Here is a 17,207-nt window from a genome sequence, read left to right as displayed (position 1 = left end):
ATTTATTGCTTGTAGACTTTTGGATAGCAGCCATCCTGACTTGCGTGAAATGGTACCTTATTGTGGTTTTGATTTGCATTTCTCTAATAATGAGTGATGTTGAGCATCTTTTCATGTGTTTGTTAGCCATCTGTATGTCTTCTTTGGAGAAATGTCTGTTTAGTTCTTTGGCCCACTTTTTGATTGGGTCTTTTATTTTTCTGGAATTGAGCTGCAGGAGTTGCTTGTATATTTTTGAGATTAATTCTTTGTCTATTTCTTCATTTGCTATATTTTCTCCCATTCTGAAGGCTGTCTTTTCACCTTGCTTATAGTTTCCTTTGTTGTGCAGAAGCTTTTAATTTTAATTAGGTCCCATTTGTTTATTTTTGCTTTTATTTGCAATATTCTGGGAGGTGGATCATAGAGGATCCTGCTGTGATTTATGTTGGAGAGTGTTTTGCCTATGTTTTCCTCTAGGAGTTTAATAGTTTCTGGTCTTACATTTAGATCTTTAATCCATTTTGAGTTTATTTTTGTGTATGGTGTTAGAAAGTGTTCTAGTTTCATTCTTTTACAAGTGGTTGACCAGTTTTCCCAGCACCACTTGTTAAAGAGATTGTCTTTTCTCCATTGTATATTCTTGCCTCCTTTGTCAAAGATAAGGTGTCCATAAGTGCATGGATTTATCTCTGGGCTTTCTATTTTGTTCCATTGACCTATATTTCTGTCTTTGTGCCATTACCATATCTTGATGACTGTGGCTTTGTAGTAGAGCCTGAAGTCAGGCAGGTTGATTCCTCCAGTTCCATTCTTCTTTCTCAAGATTGCTTTCGCTATTCAGGGTTTTTTCTATTTCCATACAAATTGTGAAATTATTTGTTCTAGTTCTCTGAAAAATACCATTGGTAACTTGATAGGGATTGCATTGAATCTATAGATTGCTTTGGGTAGTATCCTCATTTTCATTTTATTGATTCTTCTGATCTGTGGACATGGTATATTTCTCCATCTATTTGTGTCCTCTTTGATTTCTTTCACCAGTGTTTTATAGTTTTCTATATATAGGTCTTTTGTTTCTTAGGTAGATATATTCCTAAGTATTTTATTCTTTTCATTGCAATGGTGAATGGAATTGTTTCCTTAATGTCTCTTTCTGTTTTCTCATTGTTACTGTATAGAAATGCAAAGGGTTTCTATGTGTTAATTTTATATCCTGCAACTTTACTATATTCATTGATTAGCTCTAGTAAGTTTCTGGTGGAGTCTTTAGGGTTTTCTATGTAGAGGATCATGTCATCTGCAAACAGTGAGAGTTTTACTTCTTTTCCAATCTGAATTCCTTTTATTTCTCTTTCTGCTCTGATTGCTGTGGCCAACACTTCCAAAACTGTGTTGAATAGTAGTGGTGAGAGTGGGCACCCTTGTCTTGTTCCTGATTTTAGGGGAAATGCTTTCAGTTTTTCACCATTGAGGATGTTTGTTGAGGGTTTGTCATACATAGCTTTTATTATGTTGAGGTATGTTTCTTCTAATCCTGCTTTCTGGAGGTTTTTTTTTTTTTTTTTTTATCATAAATGGATGTTGAATTTTGTCATGAGGTTTTCTCTGCATTTATTGAGATAATCATATTGTTTTTATTTTTCAATTTGTTAATGTGGTGTATTACATGGATTGATTTGCAGATATTGAAGAATCCTTGCATCCCTGGGATAAAGCCCACTTGGTCATGATGTATGGTCTCTTTAATATGTTGTTGGATTCTGTTTGCTAGAATTTTGTTAAGGATTTTTACATCTATGTTTATCAGTGATATTGACCTTTTGGGTTTTTTTTGTGGCATCTTTGTCTGGTTTTGGTATTAGGGTGGTGGTGGCCTCATAGAATGAGTTTGGAAGTTTACCTTCTGCAATTTTCTGGAAGAGTTTGAGTAGGATAGGTGTTAGTTCTTCTCTAAATTTTTGGTAGAATTCAGCTGTGAAGCCGTCTGGTCCTGGGCTTTTGTTTGTTGGAAGATTTCTGATTACAGTTTCAATTTCCATGCTTGTGATGGGTCTGTTAAAATTTTCTATTTCTTCCTGGTTCAATTTTGGAAAGTTGTACTTTTCAAAGAACTTGTCCATTTCTTCCAAGTTGTCCATTTTATTTGCATGTAGTTACTGATAATAGTCTCTTATGCTCCTTTGTATTTCTGTGTTGTCTGTTGTGGTCTCTCCATTTTTATTTCTAATTTTGTTGATTTGATTTTTCTCCCTTTGTTTCTTGATGAGTCTGGCTAATGGTTTGTCAATTTTATTTAACTTCTCAAAGAACCAGCTTTTTCTTTCCTTCTACTAACCCTGGGGTTCATAATTTCTTCCTTTTCATGTTGCTTTAGGTGTAGAGTTAGGTTATATATTTGACTTTTTTCTTGTTTCTTGAGGTAAGCCTGTATTGCTATGAACCTTCCCCTTAGCACTGCTTTTACAGTGTCCCATACGTTTTGGGTTGTGTTTTCATTTTAATTCATTTCTATGCATATTTTGATTTCTTTTTTGATTTCTTCTGTGATTTGTTTGTTATTCAGCCTCCATATGTTGGAACTTTTAATAGTTTTTCTCCTGTCATTGACATCTAATCTTACTGCATTGTGATCAGAAAAGATGCATGGAATGATTTCGATTTTTTTGAATTTATCAAGGCTAGATTTATGACCCAGGATGTGATCTATCCTGGAGAAGGTTCCATGTGTGCTTTTAAAAATATACAGTGTTAAAAGAGCTTTTTGTTTATTACTTTCTATTAATACCAGGAGCAACTTTAAAACATAAACACTGTCTATATAAATAAAATTATTTCCTCTAGATGCCGAAGTTACTTGTAACAATAAAAAAAAATGTAATGAAATCTGGCCTTAGAACAATAAAGTTGAGAGCAATTACAGATATTTAATTTCAGAAATTTAATAAGTTTTACTTGTAAACAGAACTTTCTTGTCTTTGTAAAACATTCTTAGAACCCAGCAACAAATGATATGTCAATTTTCAGAGAGCCTATATGGTTGTTGATTACACAAACATAAAAATAATGAAATGAAGTCTTCTTCACCATACTTTTAAATATGACCAAAAAATCATCTGTCTTCTATGAATTACTGCATGGATCAAACACTCAACTTCTGGTGTATTCCTAGAATTAATACAAATAAGGTCTTTTTGTGACTTATTTCATCATGATATTTTAAGTTGAAGTCTCTTGCAGAGACAAATTTACTTTTATATTGAACATGTAATTGTGTTGTTTCCCATGTTCTAGAAACATGGGGGTCTTTAGGTATATTTGTTATTTCTTCATGAGTCCAAAGAAATGTTCTGAATAATTAAAAAAGAAAGGTAAACATTGATAACAAATGACTACTGACATTTGACCTTGGTGTTAGTGACAACAGCAAATGGCGGGAACTATAGCCCTTTTCCCTTTGGAAGGGGAGAGCTACTGCTCTTCTCTAGCCGTTGTTTCTGTGTGGCAGTTTGGCCAACTACTGCCAAATCTTTTCATTTGGTGGTAGGAGGAAGTTAAAAAACTTTTTTTGTGACCTCTCTTTTTAAATGTTGGATTACATTTGCTTCTTTAGCACTGCACAAGCTAAACAGAATGTGTCCTCAAGTCACATCCTTCCAAGAAACACTGGTTTTAAACTTCTGAATTAAAATTATCCATTATAATGATAGTAAATAGTCCTTATTCATTAAAAGACTTGCCTGTTACTTGAACTGATAACAGATGTAGTCTTTATAGGGTTAGTTTCCATTCTTTTTCTTATCCTCTGATGGGTTTACTTTTGAAAAGAAAATGCCCTAAACATATTAATAGGCACAGCAGAAATGCAGAATCTGGATAATCTACAAAATGAATAGCCAGTTCCTAAAGAATTGAAATTTGATCATAATACACAGGTATCTGAATTGCATTATGAAATCATTGGCCAGTTATTCATGTCACTTCCTTTTCCTTCCATTTCCTTTAAGCTTGGATATCTGCAAAAGTGTGACAAGAGCTAAGTGGGAGAATGGTTTAGAAAGATATAAATGAAAGAAACTAGTAAAGTTACTATGGCAGCTTTGACTGTAAAAGGATTAGTCTTGTTACACACCTAAACTTGCTGTTTATCCTTTGAGGAAGTATTCAAAAATCTGTACAAAAACATATCAAATAGCCAAAATGGTCTTCATAAACATCACTAATTCTAATCTGAAGGAGATTGTGATTCTCTATTAATTAAGATATCACAATGTAAGAAAAATGTACTGAGAAGGTAATGTTAACAACATGCAGAATGCATGGTCTAAATGCCTGATATATTTCTTTTGTAAACGTTGTTACTCACCCCCCCCACCCCCAGGTGTGTAAGTATTCCCAAGAAATAACTTAGATATTTTGGAAAGCTATATTAATTTTTCTTAGAACATTTTTGAAACAGTGATGTTTTTATTCCTGTGTTCTAAAAGCTGCAGTTTGAATGCACTTTTAAAAACTTATTAGGTAAAATAGAAATAGAGTTACCTTTAGTATTTTAAAAGAAGAAATATCAAACTTGGAACTATATTCTTTCCTTCACTTCCTTCTACATTTGTCTAGCGTGGGAATCAAAGTTTGTGAAGCATTTCTTTTTCTTCATAATGCTCTTTAAGTCAAATTATATCCTTTTTTGTTTGTATAATTATTAAGCATCTTTGTTGTATCCATTATTACTATTTTCTTTAAAATATGTTTAATACTTTCAAACTTAATTTAAGGTCTTGACCAAGATCAGATCATTTGGTATTGATCCCGTCCACCTGGAGAGCGTTTTGAAACTCAGGAGGCACTTTTTATTAGTACTGATATATGGAATTCCTTTTTATGTGTATTTGCTATTGAATTTCAGTATACAAGCCTCTGCTACTTTCTGAGTAGAATAGTTGAGTGATAAATACCTCCTTGTTACTCTACCAGAAAAATTAACTCTACCCTCAGGCCCAATAACTTCTTAGTAGTTAGGAGGTACTCTTCAGCTTCATAGTTTAATTCATAGTTAATTCATTTAAAAATTTTTTAAATATGAAGATAAGAAAGTACTGAAATGGTCACAGAGACTCACCAACATAGTTTCTCTAGTGAGAACATTTTCAAATTGTTAGTCTTAAAGGTGGCCTGACACTAGGCTGAGACTCAGGATATCTTGATTCCTGTCCTTTTAGTGGACAGCTCTGAGCATTTCAGATCTTGGAATACAATAAATAGGAAATCAAGTTTCCTAACATGCAGGAAAGATACATAATGAAAACACTCAGTAGTCATTTTTATACCGTTTGATAAAGCTGTATGAAACTCAGGTTTCATGAGTTCTAAAACTTTAGAAACTGCTAAGACTTTTAAACTAAAAACTAGATGTATTCTTTTTTTTCCCCCACTAGTGAAGCAATTAAAACTTTTTATACTTAGACAATTAAGTGTAGACTATCTGAATAGAAAATGTTATAATTACTTAGCTAGAAAAGTTGCATCAATTATATTTCTAAATGAAATCGTATTTAAATAAAATAACATGAATAAAACTTTTTGTTTAGTGAAAATCATTTCAAATTTTCATTTTTGAAAAAGTCATACCTGTTTTCCACATGGTGAGAAAGCACTTCCGTTTTGTGGCCTTCCAAAATATTCTGAATACCTGACTGATGTGGTTAGAGAAAATCATGTTGACAATTTGACATTCAGTTTGAGGAAATGTGAACTGTATTTTCTTTATGTAGTTACAGCTTTAAAGTTTTAGTTGTTCTATAAACCAGAACTCAAACTTATTATTGTAGGTATTTTTAATCTCATTAGTTTCTTGGATATTTTTTTCTTGGCTTTGGTTACCCAGTGCCAAAACATTGCACTGAAGATTGAAAAATTTGAAAATATTGTATATTGAATATTGTATTCAATATATTGCATATTGAAAATATACAGCTGTTTTCAAATAGAACACCATTTTGGTATATAGTAGGAGCTTGGAAAATATTTATTATAATAGATTGACTTTTCTGGGTGCTTTGTATTGTCTAAATTCTTTTAATCAGCAAAATCAATGATTGGAAGAAAAATGCGTTACTGGTATGCATTTGCTTCATTAAATAAGTTAGGACCATTATAAACTCTTGCCTATCACATTAGTTTATATTTGCTGTTTACATACATGGCAGTAGGAGAAAGTGGCATTGAAAACAAGCTGACAGTAATAGTGCCAGATGTGTGGTTAATAGTTTACCATAGGTGATCCACAGACTCGACAAATCTGCATATGTATACTTGAAATTTGATTGCAGCTTGAATAGAAATAAACCAGTTATCTAAAGCAAAGCACAGGAATAATTTAGCGCCTTATTGCGGAATCTATGGAAGGCCACCATTTTTATTTTATTACAAGTAACCATGATAACCAATATATATTTCTTGGAAAACTCTGTAACTGAGAGTTTACGTTTTTCCTAGTACACTTATGCTACAAACATAAAATATAGGGAAAAATCTGTAATAATTTTAAGAAAAATTATTAATGATGATAAGCATTAAAGCAAAGACTAGAAGTTACTTGTTTTATATAACCTATGCCGTCAAGAGAAAAAAATAGAGGAAATAAACATGTCATCAGGAAAGGAAAAGTTAGTTTCCTTCTGAAGTGACTAATATGCACAGTCTATGATAGGCTTCTTCATGTGAAAACTGGTATCATATATGTACAATACATATGTGTGTGTGTGTGTGTGTACGATTTTTACAAATAGAGCTGATTTTTCTGTGATATCTTAATAACTCCTTATTACTGCAAGAGTTAATTTCTCTTCTTCTATGGTTCCTGAAATCTCTCTAGCATACTCTCATGATAATTTTATTTGCCACGTGAACTTACAATAACTGAACTATGTTTGGAGAGAGGCCATCTGTGTGATTTAAGAAGTGCATTTCATGGAGTGTCAGATCCTAAAAATTGAATATAATTATTAAGCCCAGTACTTAAATTCAGTTGTTTAAAATGGGCTTGTAAAGTATATCTTCTCTCCTCTAATTTAAAGAGCACTTAAAAAAAAATAAAGAGCACTTAATATGTAGTTAGTATTAGCTGCTACTTTCATTTCAACCAGCAGTTTCCCAATTCTAATAATACTCTTCATTTTTATAATGAACAGCCCTGATTAACTTGGCTTACCTGATTTTTATTCTTTCTTAAAATAAGAAGAATAGAAATTAATAAGGAATAATCCTGATTAAAAACTAAAAATGCACTTTGGCCTGAGCCTCTTGTTTATGTTTTGGTATTACTTTATTATAGGTAAGAAAGAATGCTTCCTAGATGTTAGATGCTTAGAGAAATAATTTGCTTTGCATGAATGAGGAACTAGTTTCAAAGTTTACTTACTGTGGGTATAAGCTAATTAATAATTCTGCAAATTTCCTAAATACTAAAACCTTTCTGGCTAGCTTAAAGGGGAAAAGACAAAACAGTGTATCTTTGCAATTTATTGTCTTTTTTCTTAATTACGTTAATTTTCCTAAGTATAGTTTTCATTTTACATTCTGTTCCTTTTTTTCTCTTTTTAAAACGGCATGGGAGATGTACTTTTAAGTTCTATCTATTGAAACTCAGTTTCTCAAATTACTCTAGTACGTTGAAGTGCATGAAAGACTTATATTAGAATTCTTTATTTACTAATTGCTGTTCTCTTTGTAAAAATTTTGGAATTTTCATTGTTTGACCATCAGAGCTTTCTAATCACTCTGAAGCAGATGACATTCATGAAGTTCTGCTACAAGTAATGTCATTTTAAACAAATTGTTTTATTGACGGACAGAGCAGTTAATTGTTCTTGCGCCTTAATTGTTCTTGTTCTGCTAATTCTGCCTATTAAATTTGACCAATTAGAGTATTAACCCTTCATCATAATCCTCCTAAACTGTTACTCTAATAATACTGTTATTTAATGGACAGACTCTAATTTGGTTTTTAGTAGAGGTGTACCAAATGTATATGTTAGTTTAATTCCACATGAACAATTATTACCAGTAATATTCAGTTTTGGCTATTATAGAATGAACTTCTGAATACAAGAATTCAAAATATATCACAAAAAAATGAAGTGATTGCTATAGTTTTGTTAACATTATATATAATGTTAATTATATATACATAAAATTATAAGGTTTTATATATATAATATGTTAATTATATATATAATTATATATATGTTAATTATATATGTATAATGTCAATGTTAAGATTGACATTATATTAAAGAAATAATAACTTTTTGCTGCATTTTTAGCTTCTAGATTGCTTTTATAATCATGACAGTGCATTTAGCATGATATTAAACAACCAATTTTAACTGAGGACAGTAGGGTAGCAAAATATGTTTGGGATTTCTCATTCTCTAACATGTAAAAACGTGTAGAAGGTGAAAAGATGTTGTTGAATATTACTTTTGAGAATGTCCTCATAGTGAAAATTTAAGGTGGCAGAGTTGGCTCTCTGATTTTAACTTATCCTCATAAGATGTAAAGAATTCTCAAATTGGACTTTCTCTTGAAAGATTCATAGCTGGAGTGGAATTAATTAACTAAAAATAAAAAAACTCCTAACATTTATTTTTTGTTGTAAATTCTGAAGAGAATAGATGATAATATCTCTGTTATTCTGCCCTGATTTAATTTTTACATTTATATAGCTTTCACCATCATTAGTTACTGCCACATTTTAATATTGCAATATAAATACACATTTACATTTCAGCTGATAGAATTTCAGCACATGACGCACATTTGGAAATTTTTATATGAAATGTTTACCTGTATTTGAAAGTGCATATTTAGATAGTGAAGGTAAAACTGAAAGACCAAGCCTTGTTTTTATTGTTTATGTTGCACTAATTGAAATATGATGGTATCAAACACATGATCATTGACTATGCAGAAATTTATAGGTGCCAGAGATGACACTGACGTAAACATTCTTGTTTGACAGAGCTGTGGCAAAAGTCAGAGATATATATATAATGGATTTTGGTCAAATATCAGCACATCTTTAACTTAGACTACTTGAAATAATTCATCCAGCAAGACACTTAGAGCAGAAAAGTGTCATATGTAAACTAACTTGTATGAAAATTACTATTTTCTAACTACAAATAAAATCTAGTTAACAACAAACTGCCTATATTTTATTTATTGAAAAATAAATTTAATTGAAAAATGTTTACTGGAAAGAAGTCAGAAATCTTTGGCTTATGTAGATATTTCTTAACACAGTTTATGTGTTGCAAATAACTTTTATGTAATTTTAAAGTGTAAAAACATAATCATAGTAATTCTCTAGGGTAACTACTATTATCTGTTTTGTTGTTGTTGTTAAAACCAAAGCATTCTTTTGTAAAACAGAATTTTTATGTTTTTAAACACACATGATTACAAGATACATGTGTTGTCTATAAATTAGCCTCTCAGCTCAATTGGCTGTACAAAATTTATGCTTAAATTTATACTTACTGTAGATGTGGCCTTTCAGCCATGCCATATAAGAGTCAAGACTGAATGTTTTTCTCTCAATTAAGAGCTACTTAAGCGATAGCTGACTGTAGTCCTCTTCTAAAAAACAGACAACTTTAACCTTTTAAAGACCAGTTTATGTCTGAGATGAAAGCATAGAATTTTCTTAATGGAATCTTCTTTGTAACAATTCATTATAACAATAGGTGATCTGTAGTAAGTAATTTAACCTGAAATGAGTCTAGGGAAAAAATTATCTACTAGATTAAGACATAATCATTCTAGATGTTATCATTCTAGATGTCATTGGATTGAGAACAGGCCTCTTAAGAATAATAAAATATTTTTCCTTTCTCTTGTGATTTGCTTTGAGATTTTCCATTGTTGCTGTTGTTTTTACATTATACTCATTCATGTAATTTTGTCATTTATCTCTAGAACTTTTACAGAAGGGAAATTTTGCTCTGTAGGGACTCTTTTAGTTTCAGAACTTAGAAACTTTTTCACTTTTTATTGTTAACTTTCAGAAAGTACGAAATGTGTAAGAGTATTATTTTTAAACCTCTAGTACTCTAAAATACTAATGAATCTTGATTCTTCTTCTTTTTCTTTAAAATTGCTGATTATCATTGAGATATGTAACCTGGGGCTTAAATTATAAAGGTAATCTGTATGCAAATATAACATGAAATGCATGTTTTGAGTAAACAGAAATTTCAAAATAATTGATTTGAAGTTAATTTTAATTTTAAACAGTTGTAAATATTTTTGGTTTTATTTGCTCAGCATTAGATTTAGAATAAAAATTCTTCCCTTTCCTGATCAATCAACAAAAAGATACTAGGTAATAAGTTTAACTGAAATCAGGAAGTCTTGTACTTGCACATGTGTATGTATAAAGTTTTTAACCACAGACCATCCTCTTGGTTGCTGTATTTAAGTCAGTTTACTTTTCAGCATGATGATAGAGCTACAACTTGCTTCAGCTTACAAATTATACTGCACTGTTACATCATATATAATTTTTCTTTATATATATATTTTTTAAAATATAGATGTGCCATTAGTAAAGGGCAATTTTTTTGGTCTTTATTATACCCAAATGATTTTTATCCAACTCATCAGGATTTATATTTGCTTGTTTTTAATGTTTCCACTGTATATAATTAGACTATAGATGTGCTTTTTGTGCAAGTTTATAAATAGGACTGTTGTACTCTTTATACTATGAATACTATACATACCAAATCTATAGAACCTGTGTCTTTTGAATTGTCTATATGTGTGTGTTACTTTGACACAGTTTCATCATTATGTCCTGTTAATCAGCTTAATAATTTTATAACATTGTAAGGACCTTTTCTTAGGAATAAGATAAACATGTGTTATCTTCGTTAAAAACCTATACTTTTTAGTAATTTATCCACATAACTTCAGTTGAGTTACTAGAATTCTTGGCATACTTTTCTGGACCTATAATCTATACCAATGTTTGAAACATTAAACTGAAAACTCAGGGGGAAAAAGGTTCTTCAACTTGAGATCTTCTCTCCAGATCTCCATTCTTTGGAGTTTCCATGTGTGTGTGACCTGAAGAACTTGGAACCATTGAAATTCAAATGTAGGTAGGTAAGTGTTCACACCAGCGCATGCGTTGATTGCCTTCTATATTTCTTTGTATATGCATCTGTATTGCACCCCCTCAGTGCCTTTCTTCCTCTTCCTCCCCATAGATCATGCAGGGCCTGTGTCATCTTGATATTATGTAATTTCGTAATTCTGTATTTTGGTCAGTATTTGTCTGTGATGTGTGTCAGGAGCAATTTTTACAAGTCTTCAGACATTTATGACATTGTCCTGTCTAAAGACTGTCTTCCACACATATGTGTTTGCTATGTATGGGCCTGGGTTGCATTCTTGTGAACTGTATTTGTTGAGCTCTGACATTCTTTTGGAGTTGCTGGTATTCATTGAAGGATGCAATAAGTCTCAGTCTTGAATTGTGTCTCTCATTCTCTCAAATGTATCTAGAGAATGTGAACTGGTTCTGAGGATTTCTTCCAGTTAGTCTTTTTTTTTTTTTTAATTTTTTTTATTTTCCAGTTAGTCTTTAATTTATGAGTCATATCCCTGATACCGTTCACAATAGCATGAGTGTCAGCCATGTCCTTTGAAGTCTATTAACAGCTTTCTTTGGGCAATAAGAAAAAGTGATTCAACTTAATCATTTGCTTCAAGCAATAAGAACTAATACTAATTTATTCCACTCAAATAGGAGCTCTACTTAACCATCAAAAGAACTATGTATTGATAACATAGTAAGTTGTAACTGAAATAGGCAACCAGATCTAATCATGGAATATTCTCCTAGACTTAAGTAGAATATCTACTCATATAAGCAAGATGAGGTGTCTGGTGCTTATAATGTTATTTCACTCAAAATATCTAAGCACCAGTATCTAGGATTCCTACCGTGCTTTTAATTTCTTTCTTTTGTCACATCTGCCAAGCATATCGTTGAATTTTAGATCTCTTTTCTATATTTTTTCCCCCAATTCCTGTAAAAATTAGGTAATCCATTGGCAGTGGTTCTTAAACTTTTGATCTCAGGGCTCTTTTAGACACTTAAAAATTACCAAACATCTCAAAGAATTTTTGTTTATATGTATGGGTTATATCTATCAATATTAGAAATTAAAATGAAGGCATTTTAAAAATTATTTAGTATCGCACTTTCAAATAATAAAAACCCATTATAGGTCAACATAAATAGCATCTTTTTATGAAAAAAATAAGTTAAATTTCTTTAATTGCTGTAAAGAACAGTATTTATTTTACTGTGAATGTGTGATGTTAAGAATACAGTGACTACTGATACATTTTGGTCCCATTGACTGGGTTCATTCATACTAATGCCCCCAGCAGTTTTACTCACTACTGTTGTTGTGCCATCAATGGAAATGTCAGCACAGTGAAAAAGGCAAATCAAATCTTGGTATTTTTATGAAAGTAATTTTGACCTGGTGATCCTCTGAAAGGGTTTTTGGGACTCCATTTTGAGAACCGTGTTCTAGGATACCTGCCTATCTTGAGGTGAAAATTTGTATCAGCCTGTTTAAGTAAAGATATTTCCCTCTTCTGGGCCTCCATTAACAAAGGAGAATGACTTGGCTGCAATTGGCATAAACAGATTTTAGAATTATTTGAATGTAAGTTTTGTTTTAGTTACCTTCATAGAAATGGATATAAAAGGTGGGCACCCAGGTGGTCTAAAATGAGGCCTGTCTATTGGATGACTATATATTTTTTCTCTTTACTTGTGTGTGGTATGTGTGTTGTATGTGAATACCAAATTAATTTGGCTCCTGGGTAGCTTGAAAACACATTTTCATGAAGCAATGTGATTTTCATGATTTATGGCAATTTATACCATATGCCATTGGACTATGCTACTTTTTCTGCTTATCTACCACAATTTCAAATATTGCTGCTTCAGTTTGTATGCCACAGATTGTATGAAACTCTGTAATGTTTCTTTTTTGGGGGGCCCTCTTATCCCTGGAACCAAAATCCGTAATGTTGTAAAAGTGGTCAAAGAAAGTGGTAGAGATGCCAAGTTCAGAAAACATGAGCATTATTTAAGTGGCATTCTCCTGTTATCTCCTTCCTATATTTTGTTATTCCTCTAATGTCCCTGGACTGTTGGATTTTCAGTTTGTACCAACAGTACTGAGGGGGTGTGTGATGCTTACATATATGCAGACATATAGTGGAGTTTGACTCACTCAATGCATGCGCTAGTGCTCACGCTTACGTACCTGAGATTTAATGATTCAGCAGCTGTGCAGTATTTGACGAGGTAGTCAAAACGAATAAATAAATAAAAATATTGCTAAAGGACAAGGATCTGCAGAGGTGATCCAATTATAAGGCACTCTATCAACTGGTAAGTAACCAAAATAATTTCTAACTTGGAAAGCTTCTTGGTGCATGATCTTTATAAATACTATAACCAAAATACAAATATTCTGCCAATATAATATATATACTATAATAGGTGTAATACTATAGGTATAATAGGTGATTTGCCTGTAAGATAATATAAGTGTTGTGAGTTACAATTACTGAATTGTATAGTTAGAAAAAATAATTAGCATCAGAAGCATAAAAATGAATCATTTAATTGAATACATTCTTTTATATATATGTCCTTTTAGAATAGACATCATAATTCCACTGCAAAATTTGAAATTGTTTTAGACTATTTGAACTCTCAATGTAAACTTCATTTGTCTCAGGATTTGTTTTTTATTCTTATTTTGGTAATAAGTCTCTTTCTAGTATAGATGACCCCCCCAACTGAGCCAGATAATATCCACAATTACCATCAGTTTTCAGGGCTGACAAGCCTCTGTTGGCTATCTCTTCATATTTGACTCTAAAAGCAGGAAAAATTAACTACACAGACCTCTAGGCAAGTAATCAATTGGCATGTGAGACAGCTCAACCTTACCTTTTCTTTCTGATAATCACCCAACCATCTCCTTATCTATAGGTTAAGAACTATGTTGTTATGGTTTAGCCATGTCTGACTCTTTGCAACTCCTTGGTCTGTAGCCCTCAAGGCTGCTCTGCCAAAGGGATTCCCCAGGCAAGAATGCTGGAGTGGGCTGCCATTTTCTTCTCCAGGGGATCTTCCCAATCCAGGGATCCAACCCACATCGTCTGCATTGGCAGGCAGATTCTTTACCACTGAGCCACCAGGGAAGTTTAAGAACTCTGAAGAGTGGTAAAGAGATTAGTACACAGACTCCATCAAGGGATGCATGCTATGAGGAAAATATGTTTTGTAAGAAACAGATTTTTATCTTTAGATAAACATACATAAAAAAAATTTGGAGAAAATTACTAACTTGAAAGTGGCATATAATTTTTAAAAGGAAAAGAAAAAACTTTTGAAAGCTTTCCTCTGTCTTTAGATGAACCAGTTATTAGTAGTGATGGTGTTTTGCATAGGCATATGAGTGTCTTTCTTCTTATCTTATTCTCAGAGGCAGTACTTTGGTTTTCATTTTGGTTTACTTACCTTCAACTTTGCTACAGGTATTCTATTATCATTGTTCATGAAGAGCCGTTGTGAAAATCCGGGGCATATCACGTACTTTAAAATCAATTAACTTCTTAGAAAATGAAGGCAAGCAATAACAAAGCCATATTGACCTCTTTACCTCTCAAGCCAAATCTTCCTTTCTTTCCTAAGATGATTGTCACTATTATTAAATAAAACTTTGAGAAGAGAAATATTTTAAGTAACCAGATTTTTTTCCTTGTTAAAACTTTCCTTCCTAACAGTCATCAAAGAACACTCTGCTGCAAATAAACAATTTGAGTGTGTTATATATTTTTCATTCTTTATTATGAAGCAACTGTTTCTAAGGGGTTCTAAGACTTTTATCTTCTTAGTCTTTATTAAAGTTGCTTTTTTTCTTATGCTTTTCATATACTCTGTGTCTTCCTGTTATGCAAATGTTACTTTGTCTAACCTTTTAACTTAAAAACCAATGGTAATGTTTAATTGTTTATGCATTTTAAAACCTACTTAGTAAAGGTATAAGACCATTAAAAAAAAAACTGGTGATTTGACATATTACTTGAATTATTGTCATTTCTAAATTTCTTTGAAAATTTCATTGAAAAGTTTCAAAATTCAGTTCCTTTGAACTAATGTCTTAAACATTTTCAAGACTTACGAGTGGACTTAACCTTGGTTTACCATAATTGAAATAATATGAAATAGTATTGTGTTTGCAGTAGGGAGTATAAGAGGTGTTTTCTTCTTACTAATGTCCATTTAATAAATAAATACTTTTTTTGTGTTTTGTTTTCTTGTTTGTTTGTTTGTTTTTTAACAGATTCCCTTCAAGCTCAGCTTATCAACATGGGTGTTATTCCTACCTTAGTTAAGTTACTGGGCATCCACTGCCAAAATGCAGCTCTTACAGAAATGTGTCTTGTTGCCTTCGGCAACTTAGCAGAACTTGGTAAGTCCTAGACATAAACCAAAATGTAATTATTCATAACTGATTAATATACTTACAATACATTTTTCTTTAGGTGTTAACCTGGAAATCCATTTAGATTCTTTTAGTTTATTTTTTCTGAAGCATCATAGATACATTGTTTCAGTGTTAAAGTGTAGATCCAATTACATTTTAGGATTATATTGCTTACAATTGGAGCTAAGAAATTTACGTGTTTTTGCTCACTAAAGATATAGCTTAAAGATAAAATAGAAAATAAATGAATGCAGTCTAGTTCAGGATTGGGAGCAGAAAAGGAATGTGCAGCCCTTTTTATTGTCTTTGATTCCTAGTTTATGTGCACACATTATTATTCTATATTCACAATTATAGGATGAATCCAGTTTTAAAGTTTGCATGCTTATAAACATTATAGATTAAGCAGAATGAGATTTTCCCCCTTTTTGTTTGGCTTCACAATCTTTTATAAATAAACTTGTCTGCTTAAAATATTAGTATTTTGGGGGGCGGATAAAAATGTTAGAATGAAAATCTGCACTTTTACTCCCTTCTGGAAACCAACTAAAACTACAATAAAGAGATTTTTTTTTTTAATACAAAGCCATCAAGGAAAGGGGAGGGAAAACAAACAAAAGGGATAATATAAAAACTTTTTAGAACCTGGAAAGAAAAGAAGCAATAACTCACTTAGCAAAACTTTGAAATTTGATTCCTGAATTGGAAAGCCAAGCACTAACCAATTTGTTCTTTGGTGTCTTCAAAAGGTTCAGGGTTTAGTGGCATCAAGAGTTTCTTTCCCTTCCCACTCTGGTAACTGGCCTTCCCGTCTAAGCAGAAGACTGTGTTTACTCTGTAGAGAAACTCGGAGTAGAGGGTAGACTGGGGACAGCAGATTAATAAGAAGTACCAGAGTACCATTCTGAAAATAGTGAAAGTAGGTATGCTGAACTATCCCGTTTGTTCTCTAGAATATGGACTTACAGATACTTATGTTGGAGTTCTTCTACACAGAGCCTTCAGATCTACAGGGAATCTTAAAGGCCACTCATAGATCCTAATCAGTTTTTAAATCCCAGTTCTTAATCGGTGGCAGACAACTAGAAAAGTGAGGACAGCCTGAACATGGGAAATACTGACATTTTACAAAAGTGACTTGGAGGAAATAGAAACTATGCATCGGGGAGGGGGGAACTCTAATATGCTCAAGTAGGAAAGTACTGTAAGCATGAAACTAACAGGATGCTATTTTTAAAGAAAAAGGAACAGAGCGAGAAAGCTAAAACAGCCAAAATGAAAGACAATAAAATGTACAGAGATACATTTACAGAAGTAAGGCAAAAAACGAGGGTATGGAAAATAGAAGAGAATATGTAGATAGGGGATCAGTCCAAGAGTTCTAGGAAGAGATAAATAGGAAAGAATTGCTGAATAAACCCGTGTCACAGAATTAAAATATATATTTCTCCAGATTGGAAGAATCTTATCAAATGACAGCCTAGTGGATGAAATTGGACCCCCAGACCACGGCACATCAATGTGAAATTTTAGGATAATGGGGACAAAGGGAACATTTCATAGAATTCCAGAGAGGGAGAGGGAGGAAGAAAGTTACATAGAAAAGATTGTGAATCAGTAGACATCAGA

At 32.1% G+C, this 17,207-nt stretch overlaps 1 protein-coding gene across 4 annotated transcripts in view; it reads left to right on the top strand.

Annotated features, from left to right (window-relative positions):
* RAP1GDS1 (Rap1 GTPase-GDP dissociation stimulator 1) overlaps positions 1-17,207 on the top strand; it is a 155,147-nt gene that overhangs the window by 101,027 nt on the left and 36,913 nt on the right. For all 4 annotated transcript variants that reach the window (XM_065907397.1, XM_065907399.1, XM_065907398.1 and 1 more), the window contains one exon: positions 15,435-15,563. In XM_065907397.1, coding sequence (XP_065763469.1) covers positions 15,435-15,563 — 129 coding nt within the window. The remainder of the gene's footprint in view (positions 1-15,434; positions 15,564-17,207) is intronic.

The sequence above is a fragment of the Muntiacus reevesi genome, chromosome 16 (genome assembly GCF_963930625.1).
Source record: "Muntiacus reevesi chromosome 16, mMunRee1.1, whole genome shotgun sequence".
NCBI classification, from domain to species: Eukaryota; Metazoa; Chordata; class Mammalia; order Artiodactyla; family Cervidae; genus Muntiacus; species Muntiacus reevesi.
The sequence above is the reverse complement of the archived record's forward strand: the minus strand, read 5'-3'. Positions and strand labels throughout refer to the sequence as shown.